This window comes from Caretta caretta, chromosome 1 (assembly GCF_965140235.1).
Source record: "Caretta caretta isolate rCarCar2 chromosome 1, rCarCar1.hap1, whole genome shotgun sequence".
NCBI lineage: Eukaryota > Metazoa > Chordata > Testudines > Cheloniidae > Caretta > Caretta caretta.
The window spans coordinates 7,789,096-7,813,398 of record NC_134206.1 but is presented as its reverse complement, the minus strand read 5'-3'; the positions used below and the strand labels follow the sequence as shown (position 1 = coordinate 7,813,398).

Genomic DNA, 24,303 nt, shown 5'->3' with positions numbered 1-24,303 from the left:
TAGGCCAGGCCCTAAGACTGTGGCAAATGCCATGCTTTTATCATCAAACCCAAAATTCCACCATCTTGTTGCACAAATGTGATTGGCTAGTCTGTGGCCCGGCCCTCTGGCCAAGTCACCAGAAAGTTCAAACCCCTTCCGTGGTAGCACATGGTCCAACTGAAAGCCCAACACAGATACCCACCCTGGTAGTTCTTCTGCCCCTCTTGGAGGTCACTGAAGTTCTCGATTCTTGGCCCCTCCAGAGGTTTCCATGTCTTACTTTCTCCCCAGCAGGATTCCCCCACTCCCTCCCTTCCCCAGACGCTCTGGCAACTTCCCTTAGGGATCTCCCTGCTCCCTGTAGGCCCTAGCCCAAGCCTTCCTCACAGGTGCCTCTCCGCCTCCCCATGGGTCTCACATCCAGAACTCTGGCCCCAACACCTGGCCCCTTGTTCCAGGGGCTCACAACAGGAGTTAGCTCTACTCCGGTTTCAGAGTAACAGCCGTGTTAGTCTGTATTTGCAAAAAGAAAAGGAGTACTTGTGGCACCTTAGAGACTAACCAATTTATTTGAGCATAAGCTTTCATGAGCTACACCTCACTTCATCGGATGCATACTGTGGAAAGTGTAGAAGATCTTTTTATACACACAAAGCATGAAAAAATACCTCCCCGCACCCCACTCTCCTGCTGGTAATTTGGGGACAATGTATACCTTCAGATCAGCGGCACTGCTATGGGTACCTGCCTGGTCCCACAGTATGCCAACATTTTTATGGCTGACTTAGAACAACGCTTCCTCAGCTCTCATCCCCTAACGCCCCTACTTTACTTGCACTATATTGATGACATCTTCATCATCTGGACCCATGGGAAAGAAGCCCTTGAGGAATTCTACCATGATTTCAACAATTTCCATCCCACCATCAACCTCAGCCTGGTCCAGTCCACACAAGAGATCCACTTCCTGGACACTACAGTGCTAATAAACAATGGTCACATAAACACTACCCAAAAGCGGAAACCGACTGACCGCTATTCCTACCTACATGCCTCCAGCTTTCACCCAGACCACACCACATGATCCATCGTCTACAGCCAAGCTCTGCGATACAACCGCATTTGCTCCAACCCTCAGACAGAGACAAACACCTACAAGATCTCTATCAAGCATTCTTACAACTACAATACCCACCTGCGGAAGTGAAGAAACAGATTGATAGAGCCAGAAGAGTTCCCAGAAGTCACTTACTACAGGACAGGCCTAACAAAGAAAATAACAGAACGCCACTAGCCGTCACCTTCAGCCCCCAACTAAAACCTCTCCAACGCATCATCAAGGATCTACAACCTATCCTGAAGGATGACCCAACACTCTCACAAATCTTGGGAGACAGGCCAGTCCTTGCCTACAGACAGCCCCGCAACCTGAAGCAAATACTCACCAGCAACCACACACCACACAACAGAACCACTAACCCAGGAACCTATCCTTGCAACAAAGCCCGTTGCCAACTGTGCCCACATATCTATTCAGGGGACACCATCACAGGGCCTAATCACATCAGCCACACTATCAGAGGCTCGTTCTCCTGCACATCCACCAATGTGATATATGCCATCATGTGCCAGCAATGCCCCTTTGCCATGTACATTGGTCAAACTGGACAGTCTCTACGTAAAAGAATAAATGGACACAAATCAGATGTCAAGAATTATAACATTCATAAACCAGTCGGAGAACACTTCAATCTCTCTGGTCACGCGATTACAGACATGAAAGTTGCGATATTACAACAAAAAAACTTCAAACCCAGACTCCAGCGAGAAACGGTTGAATTGGAATTCATGTGCAAATTGGATACAATTAACTTAGGCTTGACTAGAGACTGGGAGTGGCTAAGTCATTATGCAAGGTAACCTACTTCCCCTTGTTTTTTCCTACCCCCCCCCTCCTTAAACGTTCTTGTTAAACCCTGGATTTGTGCTGGAAATGGCCCACCTTGATTATCACACACATTGTAAGGAGAGTGATCACTTTAGATAAGCTGTTACCAGCAGGAGAGTGGGGTGGGGGGAGGTATTGTCTCATGGTCTCTGTGTGTATATAAAGTCTGCTGCAGTTTCCACGGTATGCACCCGATGCAGCGAGCCGTGGCTCACGAAAGCTCACGCTCAGATAAATTGGTTAGTCTCTAAGGCGCCATAAGTAGCTCTATTCCGGTGGCTCAGCCAGTCCCAAACTGCTGGGCCTTCCCCTGCAGGAGATTCCTGTCTCCTCTCTCCCCACCTTCCCTCAGGCTGCTCATAAAGCCTGGCTCATCACTAGCTCTGCCCCCTCTGGCTGGGAGACAATCTGCCAGGCAATCCCCCAACAGGGAGGGCACGTCTCTGATTTGGGTTTTCTCTCCTTCTCTAGCACAGTGGTTCTCAAACTAGGGTGCCACTTGTGCAGGGAAAGCCCCTGGCGGGCCGGGATGGTTTGTTTACCTGCCGCGTCCGCAGGCTCGGACGATCGCGGCTCCCACTGGCCGCGGTTCGCCGCTCCAGGCCAATGGGGGCTGCAGGAAGGGCGGCCAGCACATCCCTCGGCCCGCGCCACTTCCCGCAACCCCCATTGGCCTGGAGCGGCGAACCGTGGCCAGTGGGAGCCGCGATCGGCCAAACCCGCGGACGCGGCAGGTAAACAAACCGGCCCGGCCCGCCAGGGGCTTTCCCTGAACAAGCAGCAGCCCTAGTTTGAGAACCACCGTTCTAGCAGATTATGGGGTTTCAGCCCATCCCAGGGACACCCCAGGAGACTGGGAGACTCGCTGCACTTCTGCTTTCATCTCAATATGCCCTGCTCAATGCCATTCTCAGTTTGTGACTTGGAAAGACATTGTGATCTACCACTAACACCTTTATACCTAGTGATAACATAGCTGGGCCGGAGGAATCTGCCTTTCGTTTTCTGTAACTTCCCTATGCTACGAGTATTTAGAGACACTAGGGAAAGAAATTCCCCCTTTCACGCAAAGAGAGGGGGACGCGTTCCAGCGTTGGAGCTGTTGCGGGTCCCTGAGGATGGCGCTCTAGTCCAGCGTTTCTCAAATATAGCCACTATGGCTGCATGTGGCCACCAGGGGCTTTTCTTGCAGCCACAGTTGCCTGGGATGTGATGGGGCGGGGGAGGAGAGGAGGGCTTCAGTAGTGGCTAGGCCCTGCCTCTCTCTGGAGACACAAAAGCTGGAGGAGCAGGCATCCTGTGAGTTCCTCATCTTCCTGGGGTTGGTGTTCAGCCCTTCGGGGATGGGCGGCAGGCTCCAGCCATGGGGCTTGAGGCTCCATTCCCTGGCCATGCGGTGGTGGGCTCTGGCCCCAATCTCACCCCTCCCATCACCCTGGCCCTCGCTGCTTCCCCCAGTGGCCCATCGCCACTGACCCCATTGCCTCTGTACCTACCTCCCCATCCAGGGCGTAATTTGTACCCAGGCTTGCTGGAACTGAGTAAGTCTGCTGTGAAAAGTGATATTAAAAAAAGCAACTAAACAAAGCAAAAGAAACAACAAGAAAAAAGACAAGAACGTGCAAAGCGCCTGATTTGTGTTTCTATTCTGTTTAAGTCCAGTAAAGAATAGAGACAACTGTACATTATTTTTAGTATTGAGTCTGCAATACTTCCGAGTCCGTACTCTGAAGCCACCAAAATGTTTGTGGTGAGAACCCCTGCGTCTAGTCCAGAGGTGGGCAAACTACAGTTTGTGGGTCACAACCTGCCCGCGGGACCGTCCTGCCCGGCCCTTGAGCTCCTGGCCATGGAGGCTCGCCCCCGGCCCATCCCCTGCTGTACCCCCACCCTCGCAGGCTCAGCTCACTGTGCCACCAGCGCTCTGGGCGGCAGGGCTGCAAGCTCCTGCCGGGGAGCGCGGTGGTGTGGTTGACTCCGGCCGGGTGGCGCGGCTGCCAGACATGGTGCTCTGAGCGGCATGGTAAGGGGGTGGGGAGCAGGGAGTTGGATAAAGGGCAGGGAGTCTTGGGGGGCAGTCAGGAGACAGAGAGCAGGGTGCGGTTGGATAGGCATGGGAGTCCCAGGGGGCTTGTCAGGGGGCGGGGGTATGGATAGGGGTGGGGGCAGTCATGGGCCAGGAATGGGGGGGGGGTTGGATGGGGGGTGAGCTCACAGGGGGGCAGTTGGGGTGGGGGTCCTGGGAGGGGGCGGTCAGGGGACAGGGAGCAGGGGGGGTTGGATGGGTTGGGGGTTCCGAGGGGGGCAGGAAGTGGGAGGGGGTGAATAGGGGGCGGGGGCAGGGGCCAGGCTGTTTGGGGAGGCCCGGCCTTCCCTACCTGGCCCTCCATACAGTTTTGCACCCCCAATGTGGCCCTCGGGCCAAAACATTTGCCCACCCCTGGGCTAGTCCCTAGTTTTTGAGCCTCGGGGCTCACACCCCTTTCCCCAGCCAGAGTCTCCTCGATCTTTCCGCTAGGAAACGTTTCCTGATCCCCAGCCGCCGGTGTCCTTTCGGGGACAGGGACCCGCCCGGAGCAGGGCGCCCCCAGGCCCAGCGCCTGCCTGCGCGGGGTCACCAGGCTTATTGCTAGGGGAAGAGGCTTTGTGGGGTCCGGGTCTCCCCCCGGGCGGCCGCTCGGGGTTCACAACCTCGGGGCTGCCCGTGCTGGGGCCCCCTGCTCCCTGGGGGTCTCCAGGAGACATGCACACATGGCAGCCTCCCGTGGCCAGGCTGCGGGGCGCACGGTCTCCTAGCAACCCCCAGCCTAGCCACGCCGTCGGGGCCCCCCCTCGGGACCGCCGCCGTCTCCCCTCCAAGCGCCGGCCCCGCCGGAGCCTGCTTAGCTCGCGCGCTCTGCCGCCCCGCTCTGAGCCGCCGCCTGCAGCTCTCGCCCTTTGCCGCCAGAGGCCGCTGCGGGGCAGCGCGGCGCCCGCCGGGGGGCGGGGGCAGGCGGCCGTAGCCTATTGGCTGCCAGCGGGAAAGGGGCGGGGCCTCTCCTGGTTCCTGCCCCGCCCCGTGCGGCGGCGCGGCGGTTGGCGCCTCCGCTGTCAGTGTCCGAGCGTGCGGCGGCAGCAGCGCTTCAGCCGGCTCCGCAGCTGGGCCGCGACAGCGGGGTAACCGGCCACCGGGGCTCCGCCCGGAGGGGAGACACCTGCCGGGGGAGGGGCCTCGGGAGAAACTACCGGGCGCGCGGGGAGCGACGGCGAGTCTGGTGCTGAGAGGGCTGCCCGGGAGAGACCATTGCGGAGGGGCGGCGGGGGGGGGGGGGAAGGCTGGCCCGGCCCGGCCCGGCCCGGCCCGGCCCGGCCCGGCCCGGGAGAAACCATTGCTAAGGGTCAAGGGCTGGCCTGGGTGAGACCATTCGTGCGGGGAAGGGCTAGCCCTGGGGGAAACCATTGCTCAAGAAAGAGGGGTCAAGGGTTAGCATGGGTGAGACCATTGCTGAGGGGGGGAAGGGTCAAGGGTTAGCCTGGGTGAGACCATTGCTGAGGGGGGTGGAAGGGTCAAGGGTTAGCCTGGGTGAGACCATTGCTGGGGGGGAAGGGGAGGTTAAGGGTTTAGTCTGGGGGAAACCATTGCTGAGGGGATAGGGGGAGGTTAGTTAGTGTGGTTGAGACTATTGCTGAGGGGGGAAAGGGGTTAAGAGTTGGCCTTGCTGAGACCACTGGTATGTGGGGGAAGGGCTAGCCTGGGAGGAATTGTTAGCGGTGTGGCGGGGGAGGTTCTGAGCAGAGGGACTAGAACCAGCATTAACAATCTGAACCTGTTCCAGGACACCCCAGGCCTGCTGCGTGAGAGCTGCCCCAGGAGCAAGGAGGACTAATCCTTGGAGAAGCCAGGCCTACTGGATGAGCAGACTGTCCCGGGAGAAGCCTGGAGTTGATAGGCACTAGGTCTGACGAGTGAGAGGTGTTCAGTGAGAGGTGTTCTGAATGCTGCTGGGATTTCTTATGTTCTGCTCGGACATACTCTCTTGGGAAAATCCGCGATTGAACAGATGCTGTTGATTTAAACTGGGATAAAAGGAAAAAAAAATTCCTAAAGTAGCCTGTCCTATCCAACAGACCTGGGATAGATCATCACTCAAGTCTTGAAAGAGAGATGTGCTGGAAATAAATTGGGCCAAACAAAGAGAGATTCTGGCAAATGTTTTGAGTCAGAAAAGAGTTGCTGATAAACTAACCTGGAAATCCCAAAGATAAACTGAGATTTGCTGAAGTGCATAAAAAGAAATCTTGATCAAAACTGAGTGAAAACCAAAATTTGGATTAAATGGTTCAGAGGCTTTTCGGATTAAACTGAGAAACCTGCCTTGGGTAAAGATACTAACCCTGGGAGGCAGCAGACAAAGCTAACTTGTTTCCAGTGGTAAAACTACTGCAGGGTTGTGCTGCTGAGGTGGGAACAGAGGATCGGACAATGGGTGTTCTACCACTTTTTTTTTTTTAAGGGAGTGCTAGCAAGAAGCAAAGAAAGAGATAGGTTACCCGGTACCTGGCAGAGTCCAGGTCTGTTAGTCTCCAGCTGAATAAGGTGTCCCTGTTTGGCATTTTTTTATATTTTGTACTGTAATAGAGGATTGTGGCATCTGGGGCTTTTTAACACTTTATTTCATTCTGCGTTTTTAAAAATTCTTCTTTGCGTCTCTAAAAGAATGTGCATTAGTGTCTTTGCAAATATCTGGCTCTTGAAAGGTATCTGATTAAAATGCACGTTGTTTGAAATTTAAATTAAAGCTTTAAGTTGTCACATGCACGGACATTTAGTTGACCAAAAAATGATCCTTTCAAACAAGTCTGGATTATTTTAGTCTTGCTAAACAGTTCGGAATCTGCAAGTGTGTTGCTTGTGAATGGTTAAACTGTGGATGTTGCAGCATTTTGAGCCACAGAGACTCTGCTGGAAAATCATTCATGCAAAAAAAATTTTTTTTTGAACCTTTTAGTACCAAAAATGTTCGGTATTTTTAATCTTGACTAGTCTTTAAAAATACAAGACTTGAGTGATCTTTCTTCAGGGTGAGGGAGGCTAATTAAAATCTGTTTTATTTGGAGATAAATTTAATTGTGAGGCTGGTTTTTGGGAGAAAGCATAGACCTAGGGCAAAATTTCAGTTTATGCTGGAGGGTGGGAAAAGAACCTCAAAATATCTCCATCCTTTACTTCTGTAGTCTTTGGAATTAATCAGGCACCGCTCCTGGGATATCAGACACTTTACTTCCTACACCATTTTGGGATATAAAGGTGCAGAGTGAACTAAGAAACTTGAACATATCCATTGGGGACTGATGCTGAGGAAGAGCTGACATACAAAGGGATAAAGGCTGTAATATTATACAGAAATGGATGTGTGGTCAAGAGTAGCAGTGTGGATCCTGTGTGGTTTTCTTCTGCACCAAGGACAGGGGGAGAGGCCCCCAGGTACCCATTTGGATGAAACTGCAATTGCAGGTAAGGAAAAGGCTTCAGAAATGGTGTTTTTATTTCCCCTCCTTCCCAGCGATGAGGAAAACATTAGAGCAAACTTACTGCTCTGTGAAACCTGTTGGTAGTCACAGGTAGGGCCTATATGCTGTTAGCTTTGATTATCTTCTGTCAAAGAACTAATCAGTTTTAGTTCATGATGCTTTAAATTTTACATACGTTGCAAGGGATTGGTTTGTCACGTGATGAAACTTAGAATGTTAAATTAAAGTTTGCAGCTTCTTCAGTAAGGGATGTCCTCAAGAAGATATAACATGTCAGGACAGTGTAGACCCTGTAATAAATGACATGCACTGTTGGTAGAAAAATGCTCAACAGTTTTGAGAATCTTGCTCATGAGTTAGATTGAATTGATGTGTCAGGATGGCACATGGCACTTAGTCTGAAACCCATTGCTTTCAGAGAGGTTTAAGATGACTAAACAGCAATCTCTTTATTTCAAAACAGATGCCAACTATTCACCAACTGCAGATTATTTCACTGTTTGTTGTGGATACTGACTTCATCCGTTTGGGAGATTTCAGATTTAATGTAGTTTTTGGTTCTCTTTTGTTTTAAAGCCACCTCTCCAATGAATGCAAAGAGCACTGTCCCAAAATATGAGGGGGAAAGATAAAAAGGAGAAATTGCATACTTCGCATAGAAAAATCATGAGTCTAAAAATATTTTTTTCACTATTGCCCTAGTGACATTCTCGGGGAAATAAGCATTTGATCACGTCTTGGCAGGGAGAGAGAGAATGAAAGTATGATAGCTGAATTTATTGCTGTCTAGTCCCGTTCCCCCCAGCTCATCCCGAAATCTGTCTCACTGGTTCCCAGTAGGCAAATGTTGGCCTTGCATAAGCACTTGACTCCTTTGCTGACAGCTTGATCGTCTCAGTAGAGGAGTGAAGGTTTGAATAGGTCATTTTTGGACTGATATACCTCAACTCCTAGTGATTGTCCCTGTATGTCAGGATTGAGGTCTAGTAGAGAAATTTGTTTGCTGTTGCTGCTTTTACTGTCGCTATCTGTGGATAAACAGTGGCCTCCAGTAGTCAGGGCTGCCAGTCCTGCACATTTTACCAGCACTGAATTCAAATGTGTACACAAGAAAATAGAAGAGTACCCTATGAGCACTGGGAGGCAAAAATATAGTTGATTTACGTAGCAGAAAAAATTGTTGCAAAAATGCTCTCAGGTTGGGTGCAGGCAGCTTTTAACAGCCCAAGTATAAGTTCCCTCTTGAAAGCGTCCCGTCCCATCCAGCAGTGTCGTCAGCATCTGGGTGGCTCCTATAGCTGGAGGTACCCAAAAGCATTAATTGCATTCAGAAATGGTGTGAACCTGATCAGAAAACTCATGAATGCAGATTTCCAAATAAGTAATGCTTCATCAGTTAAGGAGTGAAGATCAGGGTCTCTGGAATAAACGGAGGAATGGCTGATTTATGAGTGCTGAGTAGTGTGTGTGTTAATTTTAATACTGTTATGGTACATTTCACTTGTGTTAGTAATCAGTAATTTTACTTGGTTTTAAAACTGGCTGTTACTAACAGTGGCAAACTCTTGAGTCCTGAGGTGAGAGAGAGAGAGCATGAACCTGGTACGTCCTCTCTGAGCAGTGATAATACTGAGTTCCACGTTGACAGTGTAATGCTGATTCGCATGAATTTTTCCCTTATGTTAGTCAATGGCATAACTAGTTGATATGTTCCAAATCTTTTTGAAAGACTGGCTTTCATTCTTGCATTCTGTGTATGAGGTGCTTCATGGTTTTAGGTTGAAAGCAACTTCACATCCAGCCTGCTCTGACAAGGAAACAGGATCTCGGCAGTCCTTTTGAAACAGGGTTTGTGCCTCCAAAGAGCCTTCAAGTGGGATAGTTTTTGAAGGCCTTGCAGAAATGCGGCAGCCCTGGTGATTCAGTTTCTGACTTGTTTTTATCTCTAAATGAGAAGCAGTCAATTGCAGTGCGGTAGAGGAGAACTGTGTGAGGTACTCAGTCTCTGGTATAGATTACCTGCATGCAGGCTTTCCCTTGTAAGGGATTCCTATTCACTGTATGTACTCCTGTCTGTTCACGTCTAGTCAATATACAATTTCCATTTGTTTTTTTGGATAAAAATAACTTCAGATTAATATGTGTGGCACCTAGAAAGAGTACCGTAGTGATTACAGTCCAGAAATCAGCATAGAGATAAACGAGGTCTGACTGGACTGCATAGACACATGTTGATGCATAACAGAGGTATTCACTCCTGAGGCCAGTAATTCATGGCCTTTAACTACTCTGTGTGTTTGAGTAGCAGCCGTGTTAGTCTGTATTAGCAAAAAGAAAAGGAGTACTTGTGGCACCTTAGAGACTAACCAATTTATTTGAGCATAAGCTTTCGTGAGCTACAGCTCACTTCATCGGAACTGAATGCATCCGATGAAGTGAGCTGTAGCTCACGAAAGCTTATGCTCAAATAAATTGGTTAGTCTCTAAGGTGCCACAAGTACTCCTTTTCTTTTTACTCTGTGTGTGTTCCTTTGTTGGATAATCGTTGAAGGTTTTATTGTGCACGCCACACTCGGTTCAGAAGGCCCATAGCAAAAAGGCTCTTTAAGATTTGCTTTTTAGTTGTCGTAGTTACTACTTACTTGTATTTAAGTGCAGAAGGCCCTCATACATCACATACCACTTTCTGCCTCATGCAGTCCTCTAGGAACAGTCAGTATGAATCCTGTTAGTTGGATGCATGACTATACATTACTGTTATCATTAAATAGATGCAAACAATCTAGGACTACTAGGTTTTGAAGTGAAGCACAATTGGCTTTCTTTGACGTGGCTTGTTTTTAATATTTACAAAAACTGATTGCGGTGGTCACTTGTCATCTCTGTAGAAGATGATGAGATTCTCAGAAGCTGCAGAAAAGCAGTTTACTCAAGGAAGCAGAGGTGTGGAAGTTGGAACAGTAGTTGCTGATTAGGCTCTTTCTGCTTTCAGAGGTGTAGATTCATTTGCACACACTGGTAAATTACATGCTTTATACTGGATATATGTGTATGTTTGTGATTTCTAGGCAGTTTAGCCCTGAGTTTAGAACTGGTAATTGTGTGTGTGAAGTGTAATTGATTAGCCTCTCGGAAAACCGCGCTTCAGACTGTGTTCAGCTTGTACACAGTTATCTTCATGGGCATCTGTTCTCTTTGAAAAATGAGATAATGATTAGCCTTTTCACATCTAGGTGTCTGGTTCAAGTCTAGCTACAGTTGGTAGTGCTGGAGAGGCTAGTTGTCTGGTCACTTATGAGGAAATGAGTTGGCGGTACTATATAGTTGATAGATTTTTTTTTTTTTTTTAAGGCAGGAAGGGACCAATATGATCATCTCCAGTCTGACTTCCTGCATAATGAAGGCCAAACACCCTCACCTAGTAATCTCTGCATCAAGCCCATAATTTCTGTTTGAGCTGGAACAGAAGCTTCATTAAGACATCCAGTCTTGATTTAAAGAGTTCAAACATCTCTAGGTCAATTGTTTTAATGGTTAATTACCCTCATGGTCAAATTCTCATCTTATTCCTAGTCTGAATTTGTCTGGCTTCAGCTTCCAGCCATTGGATTTTGTTATGCCTTTATCTGCTAAGTTTTAGTGTGCTGTACTATCAGAAATCTCTTCCCCATGTATCAGAGGAACAGCCGTGTTAGTCTGTATTCGCAAAAAGAAAAGGAGTACTTGTGGCACCTTAGAGACTAACCAATTTATTTGAGCATGAGCTTTCGTGAGCTACAGCTCACTTCATCAGATGTATACCGTGGAAACTGCAGCAGACTTTATATACACACAGAGAATATGAAACAATACCTCCTCCCACCCCACTGTCCTGCTGGTAATAGCTTATCTAAAGTGATCAACAGGTGGGCCATTTCCAGCACAAATCCAGGTTTTCTCACCCTCCACCCCCCCACACAAATTCACTCTCCTGCTGGTGCTCATGGGCTAGCACCAGCAGGAGAGTGAATTTGTGTGGGGGGGTGGAGGGTGAGAAAACCTGGATTTGTGCTGGAAATGGCCCACCTGTTGATCACTTTAGATAAGCTATTACCAGCAGGACAGTGGGGTGGGAGGAGGTATTGTTTCATATTCTCTGTGTGTATATAAAGTCTGCTGCAGTTTCCACGGTATACATCTGATGAAGTGAGCTGTAGCTCACGAAAGCTCATGCTCAAATAAATTGGTTAGTCTCTAAGGTGCCACAAGTACTCCTTTTCTTCTTCCCCATGTAGGTACTTGTAGAACATAATCAAGTCTCCTCTAATTCTTCTCTTGGATAAACTGAATAGATTGAGCTTCTTAAGTCTCTCACTGTAAGACATACTTTCTAGACTTCATATCATTCTTGTAGCTCTTTTCTGAACACTTTCTAATTTTTCAATATTCTTTATGAAGTGTGGACACCAGAACTGGACATAGTATTCCTGTAATGATCTCGCTAATACAGTATAAAGAGGTAATATCATCTCCCTACTCATACTTGATATTCCCCTGCTTATACATTCAAATATTGCATTTACCCTCTTAGCTATAGCATTGCACTGGGAATTCATGTTTAACTGGTTCTGTACCTTTACTCCTAAATCCTTTTCAGTGTTCCTGCATTCCAGGATACAGTCCCCCATCTCGGAAGGGTGACCTGCATTCTTTGTTCCAAGACATATGACCTTGCATTTGGTTGTATTGAAATGTCTTTTTGTTCAGATTAGAGCCCTGTGACCTGACCTGAATCTGAGTGGGACCCGGACTACGAGCGTCGGGTCTGGGTTGGGTGGGAAAAGAACAAGACCCTCTCAACATCAGGGCAGATCAGGTCGACTCTCCTTCTCCTGTCCTTGGGATCTGCATGGCAGTGGCTGACAGCTGTATGCCCTGCTCCTGCTGTCCATTGCCTCCCCGCTGCATGGGTGCATGGTATGGGGCAAGTATGCCACTGCACATATGTAGTGCAGCAGGGAGCAGCGAATGGCAGGAACAGTGTGTGTGCAACTGCTAGTGTATGCTACCCTGCTGACCCCATGGCAACTCCTATTCAGGGAGGAGGGGGAAGGTTTGGAGTTGGATTGAAAAATGATGTGACCTGGTTGGGTCAGGGTGGACTTAGGTCTGGGTCAGGCCTAAAGGTTCAGTCTGATCAGAACTCTAGTTCAGATGAGTCTGTTTTACCAAGCCATCCGAGTGATTGTTTACCCATCCACCAATTTTTTTTTTTGTATAGTCTTCAAATTACCAGCAATGAAAAGTGGGCAGCCTGTTCACTTTGACTTAAATTCATCTCCTGTTTCTGTCTCCGTGTTCATAACAGGTGCCTGCGCATCTGCTTTCCCGTGTCTTATTCTGACTTGTGTCCGTACTATTTGTAAGGAAAAGGCTATGCCTTCCTGTTCCTGCTGGGAGAAATGCCGGACCTTGGTGGGATGCCTTGTATGTAGGGAATCAGTTTGTTCCTCCTTATGGCATGGCCCAGATAAAGTAAAGATCCTTTCCCCTGTTAACATTATTGTTGTGATATTCTCTGGATAACAGCTGTGGTAGATAGCATTCAGAAAGTATAGCTTCTAGTAGTTCTTGCAGGAACTGAGTAGCTAAACTGCAGTTGCTGACTTAGTTTGCTTCCCCCATTTCATAGAATCATAGAATATCAGGGTTGGAAGGGACCTCAGGAGGTCATCTAGTCCAACCCCCTGCTCAAAGCAGGACCAATCCCCAATTAAATCATCCCAGCCAGGGCTTTGTCAAGCCTGACCTTAAAAACTTTTAAGGAAGGAGATTCTACCACCTCCCTAGTGTCAAAGTTTGACTCAGACTCACAATTTATCAGACCACTCTGTTTTATTAGCAGAGCTGCTCTGCTAATACATTTAGAAGTGATCCCCCCCGAGTGGGGCTTGTGTCTCTTAATTTATACAGTTTTTGGAGAACAAGTTACAGAGAAGTTACAGACAAAAGAAGAAAAAAGATTTTAGTCACCACCCTTCGAGATCCCTGAGACCAGTCACGTATCTTTAATTACCTGCCACCCTTAACAATCTCCTTTAACGGCTTTCAGTTAACTTAACTAATTGCCCTTCACACCTTCCATTCTGATACCTGCTTCTTAGACGTGCTGGCTCTATCTTAATTGCTTCTCCATTCAAAAGCTAACTGTCCCTACGTGTGCTCCCTCAGATACTTTGTAACATGTTTTGGCATGCCCTCTCATATACAATGTATCCAGCATGTCCCCTTATACAATGCTATACTTACACAATGTTATACTTCCACACTAGGTAACGCATTCCAGTATTTCACTACCCTCCTAGTGAAAAAGTTTTTCCTAATATCCAACCTAAACCTCCCCCACTGCAACTTGAGACCATTACTCCTTGTCCTGTCCTCTTCTACCACTGAGAATAGTCTAGAACCATCCTCTCTGGAACCACCTCTCAGGTAGTTGAAAGCAGCTCTCAAATCCCCCCTCATTCTTCTCTTCTGCAGACTAAACAATCCCAGTTCTCTCAGCCTCTCCTCATAAGTCATGTGTTCCAGACCCCTAATCATTTTTGTTGCCCTTCGCTGGACTCTCTCCAATTTATCCACATCCTTCTTGTAGTGCAGGGCCCAAAACTGGACACAGTACTCCAGATGAGGCCTCACCAATGTCGAATAGAGAGGGACGATCACGTCTCTCGATCTGCTGGCTATGTCCCTACTTATACATCCCAAAATGCCATTGGCCTTCTTGGCAACAATGGCACACTGCTGACTCATATCCAGCTTCTTGTCCACTGTCACCGCTAGGTCCTTTTCCGCAGAACTGCTGCCTAGCCATTCGGTCCCTAGTCTGTAGCTGTGCATTGGGCTCTTCCGTCCTAAGTGCAGGACCCTGCACTTATCCTTATTGAACCTCATCAGATTTCTTTTGGCCCAATCCTCCAATTTGTCTAGGTCCCTCTGTATCCTGTCCCTGCCCTCCAGCGTATCTACCACTCCTCCCAGTTTAGTATCATCCGCATATTTGCTGAGAGTGCAATCCACACCATCCTCCAGATCATTTATGAAGATATTGAACAAAACCGGCCCCAGGACCGATCCCTGGGGCACTCCACTTGACACCGGCTGCCAACTAGACATGGAGTCATTGATCACTACCCGTTGAGCCCGACAATCTAGCCAACTTTCTACCCACCTTATAGTGCATTCATCCAGCCCATACTTCTTTAACTTGCTGACAAGAATACTGTGGTAGACCGTGTCAAAAGCGTTGCTAAAGTCAAGAAACAATACATCCACTGCTTTCCCTTCATCCACAGAACCAGTAATCTCATCATAGAAGGCGATTAGATTAGTCAGGCATGACCTTCTCTTGGTGAATCCATGCTGGCTGTTCCTGATCACTTTCCTCTCGTGTAAGTGCTTCAGGATTGATTCTTTGAGGACCTGCTCCATGATTTTTCCAGGGACTGAGGTGAGGCTGACTGGCCTGTAGTTCCCAGGATCCTCCTTCTTCCCTTTTTTAAAGATTGGCACTACATTAGCCTTTTTCCAGTCATCCGGGACTTCCCCCGGTCGCCACGAGTTTTCAAAGATAATGGCCAATGGCTCTACAATCACAGCCGCCAATTCCTTCAGCACTCTCGGATGCAACTCGTCCGGCCCCATGGATTTGTGCACGTCCAGCTTTTCTAAATAGTCCCTAACCACCTCTTTCTCCACGGAGGGCTGGCCATCTATTCCCCATGTTGTGATGCCCAGCGCAGCAGTCTGGGAGCTGACCTTGTTCGTGAAGACAGAGGCAAAAAAAGCATTGAGTACATTAGCTTTTTCCACATCCTCTGTCACTAGGTTGCCTCCCTCATTCATTAAGGGGCCCACACTTTCCTTGGCTTTCTTCTTGTTGCCAACATACCTGAAGAAACCCTTCTTACATTTCTCTACATTTCCTTGAAAACTTGCTGGCTGTGGCCTGGAAATCACTTGACCAGTGTTGTAAAGTACTCTCCCTCTGGCAGGGATGTGATGAAAGGAAAGATCCCAGTGCTTGATTAAGTTTCAGAGGAACAGCCGTGTTAGTCTGTATTCGCAAAAAGAAAAGGAGTACTTGTGGCACCTTAGAGACTAACCAATTTATTTGAGCATGAGCTTTCGTGAGCTACAGCTCACTTCTGATGAACATCTGATGAAGTGAGCTGTAGCTCACGAAAGCTCATGCTCAAATAAATTGGTTAGTCTCTAAGGTGCCACAAGTACTCCTTTTCTTTTAGTGCTTGATTAAGTTGCAGTAGGATAAATGCTTTTGTCCTGGGTTGGGGGGTTTTGCTCCTTGGCTGCTTCCACACCATAACAGTTACTTGATGTTTTGTCCTCTGTACAAGTCACACTCCACTGCATTGGAGGGTAAATGGAAGAAAATTCATTAAAAAAAGTCCTCCCTTATTTTCCCAACTCCAGGAGTGTTATGGGAATGTGCTTGAATAGGAGCTCCCTTAAAGCATTAACTACACTTTCTCATACTAGAAAACCTAAGCAGTCTTTTTGTGTGGCTCCACTTAACTGTTGTTTTCAAGCTCCTGGAACAATTTGCTGCTCTATCTATTGGTTAGGCAAATAGTGAGCTGAGACTTCTATTTTTCTGCTTAACTTTGTTTTGTTACTTCATTCTCTCATCCCATTTGTCTATTTTGTCCTCCTGTTGTGTCTTGTCTGACACCTGGACCATAAGCTCTTTGCAGGTAGGCACAGTCCTCTTTATTGCTTGTCTGTCAAGGATGTAGCACAATGAGGCCTTAATTCTTGACTGGAGCTCCCAAGTGCTACCAGAATACACACAATCAAAATGAATAGGATGCCAGAGGAGCAGCTTGAAAGCATGTTGTTGGGACAACTTCATGTTTCTAAAGCACTGATCGAGAACTGTTTATCCTAGATATGTCTAAGGCCCCTTTTCCCTTGGAATCTAAGTGCCAGGTAAAATTCAGAAGTATCTAGTCTATAACAAAATAACTGTTATTTCCTTCACTTCCCTGTGAACAAGGGTAGGTGAATATAAGTTTTTACTCAGTCTTTGGGGATCGGAAAGAAAAGTTTTTGATCCTTGCCACTTGCATGTTATAGTAAAATCATCATAGTCAGTGCCCTGTGTATTTTGTGATTCTGTGGTGCTGAGTTTTCTGGTGAATCCCTCTGTAGCTGATAAATTGTGCTCCATAATCTTTGATTTAAAAAGAAAAACTTGTTTCTAGTTCTCTTATGGTTCAAAGAAAGCCTTGAAAACATTAATGGAGTGTAAACCACTGCAAACTGTGTGTGTGCAGACAGTCTGAAGCAATACTTCAGAAAGTTGTGAACATCTGAATGGTTCATTGACTCTAAAACCTAAAGATGCTAATTTAAATATCAACATTGCTAACTGTTTGATCATATTAACAGAATCATAAAAATGTAGGACTGGAAGGCACCTTGAGAGATCATCTAGTCCAGTCACTTGCACTCAAGACAGGACTAGGTAAGAACTAGACCTCTTGACAGGGGTTTGTCTAACCTATTCTTAAAAGCCTTCAGTGATGGAGATTCCACAACCTCCCTAGGCAATTTATTCCAGCGCTTAACCACCCTGACAGGAAGTTTTTCCTAATGTCCAACCTAAACCTCCTTTGTTGCAATTTAAGCCCTTCGCTTCTGTTGTATCCTCAGGGATTAAGGAGAACAATTTTTCACTCTCCTCCTTGTAACAACATTTTTTTAAGTACATAAAAAGTTATGTGGCCCCCGCCTCCAAGTCTCCCCTTCTCCAGATGAAACAAATGCAATTTTTTCAGAAACATCCACCCAATATGTTGTTCCACAATTCTGAACTGTCCCCCCCACCTTCCCTGATGCCAGAAGCCCCTCTTTTCCCTGCCCAGCTGCCACAACCTCCAGCTTCTCCCCAGTAGCTTGTAAGGGTATATCTACACTGGCATTACATTGCTGGCAGTTACATTGCTGCTCAGAGAGTGCTGAAGGGAAACCGCTGTTGTGTGTTCACACTGTCAGCTGCCTGTGCAATAACATGTTCACACTTGCGGCACTTTTATTGGTATTCGTGGTGGTGCACTCTGGGCAGCTATCCCACAGAGCATCTCTTCCTCTTCTGCTGCTAAGAGTTGTGGGAAGGCAGAGGGGGTCGCGGGGCATCTTGCGTCCTGTCCCAATGCCCCATGATGCATTGCAGTCCCTGTGTTTCCGTCTGCATTTGGCACCATCTTTCAATGGTTTGTGTACTGCACACTCTGCCTCTTCGGTCTGCAGGAATGGATCCCAAACTGTTGACCAGTATGCTGCTCGCTCTTACTAGCACGTCATGAGTGGCAGTGGAGTTATTCCTTAAACTACAAAGGCAAGAGGAGTTCAACATTGATCGTGCCAAGTGTAGTAGCTACGACATGAGATTGCTTGTGGCATTCATGGAGGTACTACAGTGGAATGCTGCTTTTGGGCTTGGGAAACAAACTTTCGGATCAGGAAAGCCGCATTCATGGGACTGTGTGATGAGCTCGCCCCAGCCCTGCATTGCCAGGACATGAGAATGAGAGCTGCCCTGTTCAAGAAGTGTGTGGTGATTGCACTGTGGAAGCTAGCTACTCCAGACTGCTACCGGTATCAGTCGCTAACCAGTTCGGAGTGGGAAAGTCGACCGTTGGACTCGTTGACAGAAGTGTGCAGGGCCATTAATTGCATCCTGCTCCGAAAGACCGTGACTCTGGGCAATGTGTGTGACATTGTGGATGGCTTTGCACAAATGGGCTTCCCTAACTGCGGAGGGGTGATAGATGGCACGCATATTCCAATTCTGGCACCAGACCACCTAGCCACCGAGTACATTAATCGGAAGGGTTATTTCTCTATGGTTCTCCAGGCACTTGTGGATCACCATGGGTGTTTCATGGACATTAAAGCAGGCTGGTCCAGAAAGGTGCATGACACATGCATCTTTTGGAACACTGGCATGTTCAGGAAGCTGCAAGCCAGCACTTGCTTCCCAGACCAGAAGATCATTATAGGGGAAGTCGAAATGCCCAATGTGATCCTGGGAGATCTTGTCTATCCCTTAATGCTGTGGCTTATGAAGCCATACACGGGGAACCTTGACAGCAGCAAAGAGCCGTTCAACAACAGGTTGAGCAAGTGTAGAATGACTGTTGAGTGTGCTTTTGGCCATTTAAAGGCCCGCTGGCACTGCCTATATGGGAGGCTGGCCGTGGCCGATGACGATATTCCTATGCTTATAGCCGCATGCTGTATGCTCCATAATATTTGTGAAAGCAAGGGTGAAAGCTTTACTCAGGGCTGGACCTCTGGGGCTTAGCGCCTGGAGGTTGAATTTGAACAGCCAGAGACCAGGGCTATTAGAGGGGCGTAGCACGGGGCCATAAGGATCAGAGATACCTTGAGGTAGCAATTTGAAGCTGAAAGTCAGTAGTATTTGTTTCAGAGTGGTAGCAGTATTAGTCTGTATCAGCAGAAAGATCGAGGAGTACTTGTGGCACCTTAGAGACTAACACATTTATTTGAGCATAAGCTTTCGTGGGCTAAAGCCCACTTCATCAGACGCTTGAATAAAGACTGGGAGTGGATGAGTCATTACACTAACTAAAAACTATTTCACCATGCTAATTTTCCCCCTACTGTTACTCACACCTTCTTGTCAACTGTTTGAAATGGGCCATCCTGATTATCACTACAAAACTTTTTATTTTTTTTTATTTTTTCTGCTGCTGATAATAGCCCACCTTAATCGATTGGTCTCAATAAGAGTTGATATGGTAACCCCCATTTTTTCATGTTCTGTGTGTGTGTATAAAAAAAAATCTTCCTACTGTATTTTCCACTGCATGTATCTGATAAAGTGGGCTTTAGCCCACGAAAGCTTATGCTCAGATAAATTTGTTCGTCTCTAAGGTGCCACAAATACTCCTCATTCTTTCTGCTAATATTTGTTGCTATTTTCGGGAGTGCAATGCTTGTAATGCTAGGAGGTGATTGTGATTGGTGCAGGTGATGCACTGTGAAGGTTTAAGAAAATTGCCTGTTGCTTTATAGGGCTCTGTTTGCTTTCAGTAATGGAATAAAGATTGCTTTCAAACCAAAACAATTCTTTTATTAAAAAACTGGAGGAGAGAGACAAACAAAAAAACACATCAGCACTGTGGGGGGGGGAAGGGTCCCAGGAGGAGGTGGGGTCCCGGGACGGTTAAAGATTTGTGTATGTCCAGGGATCATATGCAGCCGTGTCCTTTGCAGTACAGTGCAGCGGGTACTGGACTTCAGCAGGGCTGCGGAGGGACGGGTGTTTAGTGCAGTGGGTAGTGGGAGTCCACAGGGCTGGACTGTGACGGGGGAGGAGTGGAATGCAGCAGGTACAGACTGGAGCCAGGAGGTTGATAAGAGTGTGTCGGCGGTGTCTGGGGGGGCGCATGTGAAAGAGTTTTGTGACAGCGGCTGCAGGGGAGGGCAGTGCGGAGCTACTCGGTTTGCATTACTGGTAATGCCTGGAGCGTGTCTGCTTGGTGCTCCATAATGTTTGAGCCACTTCATGGCTTTGTTCTGGCGCGCCGTGTTCTCCTTTTGGTCCCTCTTCTCGCTGTCCCACCGCTCCTTCAATTCTTGTTTTTTGGCCACGGAGTGCATTGTGACATGACGCAGCAAGTCCTCTTTAGTTCTTCATGGCTGCTTTCTAATTCTGCGCACCTGTTCAGCCGGCGATAACAAAGCGGGAGGTTGGGCTCCCAAGGTCCTCTCTGTGAAGCTAAAACATAACATTTTACAGAAGCAGTGTTGTTTGCAACACACAGACCACTGATTCAGTGATTTAAAATACAGCCACTATTCACATTCCTGTCACTAACTGGCTGACCCCAGGCAAGGACACTTGAGCCACAAGACCCCCACATTTGTGAGTAACTGCAGGGGCAGTGGCAGTCAGTGTTCCAGGACTGTACTCGGCACGTGGCTCTTGGGGAAAGCCAGCATTGTAGGGGGGCCTTATAATCATTCCTGTCCTCACATTTTCCACAGGCTATGTTCATTATGGAAGATATCTCGCTGCTGAGGGTGAGCAGGGAATCAAGGGAGGGTTTAGGGAGCCAGGGTGGCTTCCCTCCGAACCAGAGGGTAAAGAGCCACCCTCTCAGCCTGAGTGGGCGGGGCCAGACCAAGCTTACGCCAATCCCCGGAAGGGGAGGGGTGGGACGGGAAGTACAAAGGGCGGGGCCCTTTGCCCAGTGAGGAGAGCACCAGGGAGGGAGACAGACACAGGCTGCTGGCTGCTCCCTCGCGATCCTGCTGCTGATCCAGGGGAGGCCCTGGGCCAGGAGGAACCTGACCGGGAGGAAGGCCTGTGGCAACCAGGACTGCCAGCCGCTGAGTACCCAGAGGACCTTGAGGGGCCCGGCTGTAGCCCAGGCCAGCGTGAGTCTGACACAGAGGGGGAGCTGGAGCTGCCAGCAGTGGAATACCTGCACGAGCTGGAGGGACCCGAGAGACCCGCTTGAGAGACTGGGTAGGAAGTAGCCCAGACTCTGGGGCCTCCTCTCCAGTTTGCGCTTTGCCAAGCTCCGACAGTGACTGGCTAACCTCCGGGGTTGAGAAGAGCTCCTGGCTGCATGCATCTTTGACCTCAGAGTCATCCTATGCCTCTGGGTCCCCCTTCCCCTCCACATCCTTGTCCAAGATTTCCCTTCCAGGCTCAGTCCACTGTCGACTGGCACGCGAGCCACTGAAGTATCCACGGTGGCCTTCGCAATGGAGGTGGGGTCGCCACGGAGTAATGCGTCCAGCTCTTTGTAGAACTGGCAGCTCGTGGGCACAGCACAGGAGCGGCGGTTTGCCTCCCGTGTCTTGTGGTAGGCATTCTGCAGCTCCTTCACTTTGACCCTGCAGTGTGTCCCGGTCATGGCCCCTTTCTGTCATGCATCGTGAAATCTGTCCATAGGTATAATTCCTATGGCTGGAGCACAGCTGGGCCTGGACAGCCTCCCCTCCCCAAATGCTGATGAGGTCCAGCAGCTTGGCACTGCTCCAAGTGGGGGATCGCCTGGTGCATGGAGCAGGCATGGCCACCTGGAAAGATGTGCTGAGACCACTGCTTGCGTCACCGAGCAAACAGGAAGGGGACTTTCAAAATTCCCAAGGACTCTAAGGGGTGGGGCTCACGGTTGTTCACCTGAGGGCAGGGAGTAGAGTTCAAACCGATGACTAGAGAGGCGAGAACAGGCATTGTGGGACACCTCCCAGAGGCCAATTCCAGGACTGTAATTGACCAGGTGTCTACACTGGCACCACGGAGCTGTAGTCCCGGTGCAGGATGCTGTATGCCTCTCGTCAGGATGTTTTTTTTACAGTGCTGCAACTGCACAGTTTCTGCAAACTAAGTGGCTTGGCCCTGTGTACACCTCGAGAGTTATACCGCAGAAAGCTGCCAGTGTAGACAATGCCTAAGATGCAGCTATGAATTGTCAATGGAAAAATCTTTGGCATATTGAAAATGTGGGAATAAAGTACATTGCGTTAATATAAAACCAGACTAGCTGAAGTACTACTGAACTGGTTCATTTTTCTATCCAATTAACCCCCCCATATTTAAATGAAGCTGCTGGAGAACTTCATCTGTCACACGAGGGTGCCATACAATCCAGGAATCTTGCTGCAAAATGTAGATTCAGTTTACTGTAGAATACACAGGCCTGTGAGATAAAGCGGAAAGTGAAGAGAGACAAACACCTGGATTAGTGAATAATGTAAAGAAGCAAAAGAATGTGTGAAGAGAAATGGCACAGATAAGAGAACTGAGTATTGCAAGATTAGAGAACCGAGTGGGACATGTGAGTTGAAGATATCAACAGTGAAAGACAAGCACGGGCAAAGTAATTGACAGGATCAAGCAACGAAAATGGAAAGAGTATTCTGAAGAGCTGTACAGTGTGCAGAACACAATAGATGCAATGGTCTCGGAGAAGCTTCCCAATACAAACAACGGAAAGCAGATGTGGGAATTCTTAGAAGTAGTAAAGCTCTTGATAGGAAGTTTTGAAAGAGGAAAATGTGCCAGGAGGTGACAATGTAACTGCACAGCTGTTGCAAACAGGCAAAGTAAACACAGAAAAGTTGATGCACAAGTTGTTTAACAAGATTTACAAGGAAGAGTGAGTGCTGAGCGAATGGGGGAAAGCAATAATAGTACCGATTTATTAAAAAAGGATAAGAGTAAATAGAGAGGAATCAGCTTATTGAGTATTCCAGGAAACATATTCACCAAGATGTTGCAGAGGAGCATGAAGAAGGAAGAAGTACGTGGAAACGGCATTGCAGAGGAACAGGCTGGATTTAAACCAGGATGAAGTAAAATAGATCAGTTATTTGTGATAAGACAGGCAAGTACATCATCGGCAACCCCTTGAGATACCTCATATGTTTTATTTTTCATTGGTTCTTTGGTGACTGAGGAGTCCAATCTTTGAGCCACAGGGTTGTCGGCAGATGTTGCAGGTGGTGTTGGAAGACAGGGTTGGGCCACGATTGCTGCGTGGCAGTTGTCTTTCCTTTCTTTTCTGGTGTTTTTCTGCGACCAGGGCAAGTGGATTTTCCTCAAAAGTGGACGTTCCCTCTCTGACAAGTCTTCACCAGTTATCCCTATCCTGGGCTGCTGTCTCCCAGTGTGTGGTGTCGATGCCACATCTCTTGATGTTTATCTTGAGGGTGTCTTTAAAGCGTTTCTTTTGGCCTCCCCATTTCCTTTCTTGTTTGGTGAGGTTGGGCAGACAGCAGTTGTTTTGGTAAGTGTACATCAGGCATGTGCACACAGTGCCTGCTCCACCTCAGCTAGTGCTGGATAATCAGGGTTTCAACACTGAAGATTTCAGAGTAGCAGCCGTGTTAGTCTGTATTCGCAAAAAGAAAAGGAGTACTAGTGGCACCTTAGAGGATGTCGACATTAGTGCAACAATCCTCCCACTTTATATTGAGGATCTTCCGAAGAAAGTGCTGGTGCTGACGTTCCAGGTTTTTCAGGTGTTTTCTGTAGGTCACCCAAGTCTCACAGCCGTAGAGGAGAGTTGGGATTACCACCACTTTATAAACTAAAAGTCTAGTATGTGTTCTCATGTTGTGATTGTTAAACACCTGGCCAGATAATCTGCCACAGGCAAGACAGGCGCAGTGGATTCTGTGCTGAATCTCGACATCTATGTCTGCAATCTGTGAGAGATGGCTGCCAAGAGAGGCAAAATACTCTACATTTCCAGTTCTTCTTTGTCAGTGTAGATCTTCCCTGCTGGGTCTGATGATTGACTGGGGACTGCCGGGTGGAGAATTTTGTTTTGCTGATGTTCAGAGTTAGCCCTAGGCTTTTTGTAAGCTTCAGAGAAGCAATTAAGGACTCTTTGTAGATCCTCCTTTGAGTGTGCAACGACAGCACAATCATCTGCATACTGGAATTTGGCTACTGTTGCCAATATTACTTTAGTTCTGGCACGGAGATGAGAAAGGTTGAAAAGGTGGCAGCGGTCAGTCCGATATTGGATGCCAATTCCCTGTGGTAGACGGTCGTGGGTTAGTGTTTTCATAGCTGCTAAGAAAATGGAGAAAAGGGTGGGTGCCAGTACACAACCTTGTTTTACACCAGTTCGGATGACAAAGGGCTGAGAGTTAGAGCCACTGCACAGGATGGAGGCAGTCATCTGGTCATGGAGGAGTCTTACAATGGTGATAAATTTGCCTGGGCAGCCAAACTTTGACATGATTTTCCAAAGAGCCTCACGATTGACGGAATCAAAGGCTTTGGTCAGATTGATAAAGGCTGTATA

At 47.9% G+C, this 24,303-nt stretch overlaps 1 protein-coding gene across 6 annotated transcripts in view; it reads left to right on the top strand.

Moving 5' to 3' along the window:
- Positions 1–4,965: 4,965 nt before the first annotated feature.
- STIM1 (stromal interaction molecule 1) overlaps positions 4,966–24,303 on the top strand; it is a 205,344-nt gene continuing 186,006 nt past the window's right edge. For 5 of the 6 annotated variants that reach the window (XM_075125659.1, XM_075125651.1, XM_048837686.2 and 2 more), the window contains exons 1-2: positions 4,966–5,086; positions 5,746–7,424. In XM_075125659.1, the coding sequence (XP_074981760.1) occupies positions 7,407–7,424 (18 nt within the window). In that variant the 5' untranslated portion in view covers positions 4,966–5,086; positions 5,746–7,406. Of the gene's footprint in view, positions 5,185–5,745; positions 7,425–24,303 lie in introns of all 6 variants that reach the window. The other variant, XM_048837677.2, reaches the window with a different exon arrangement.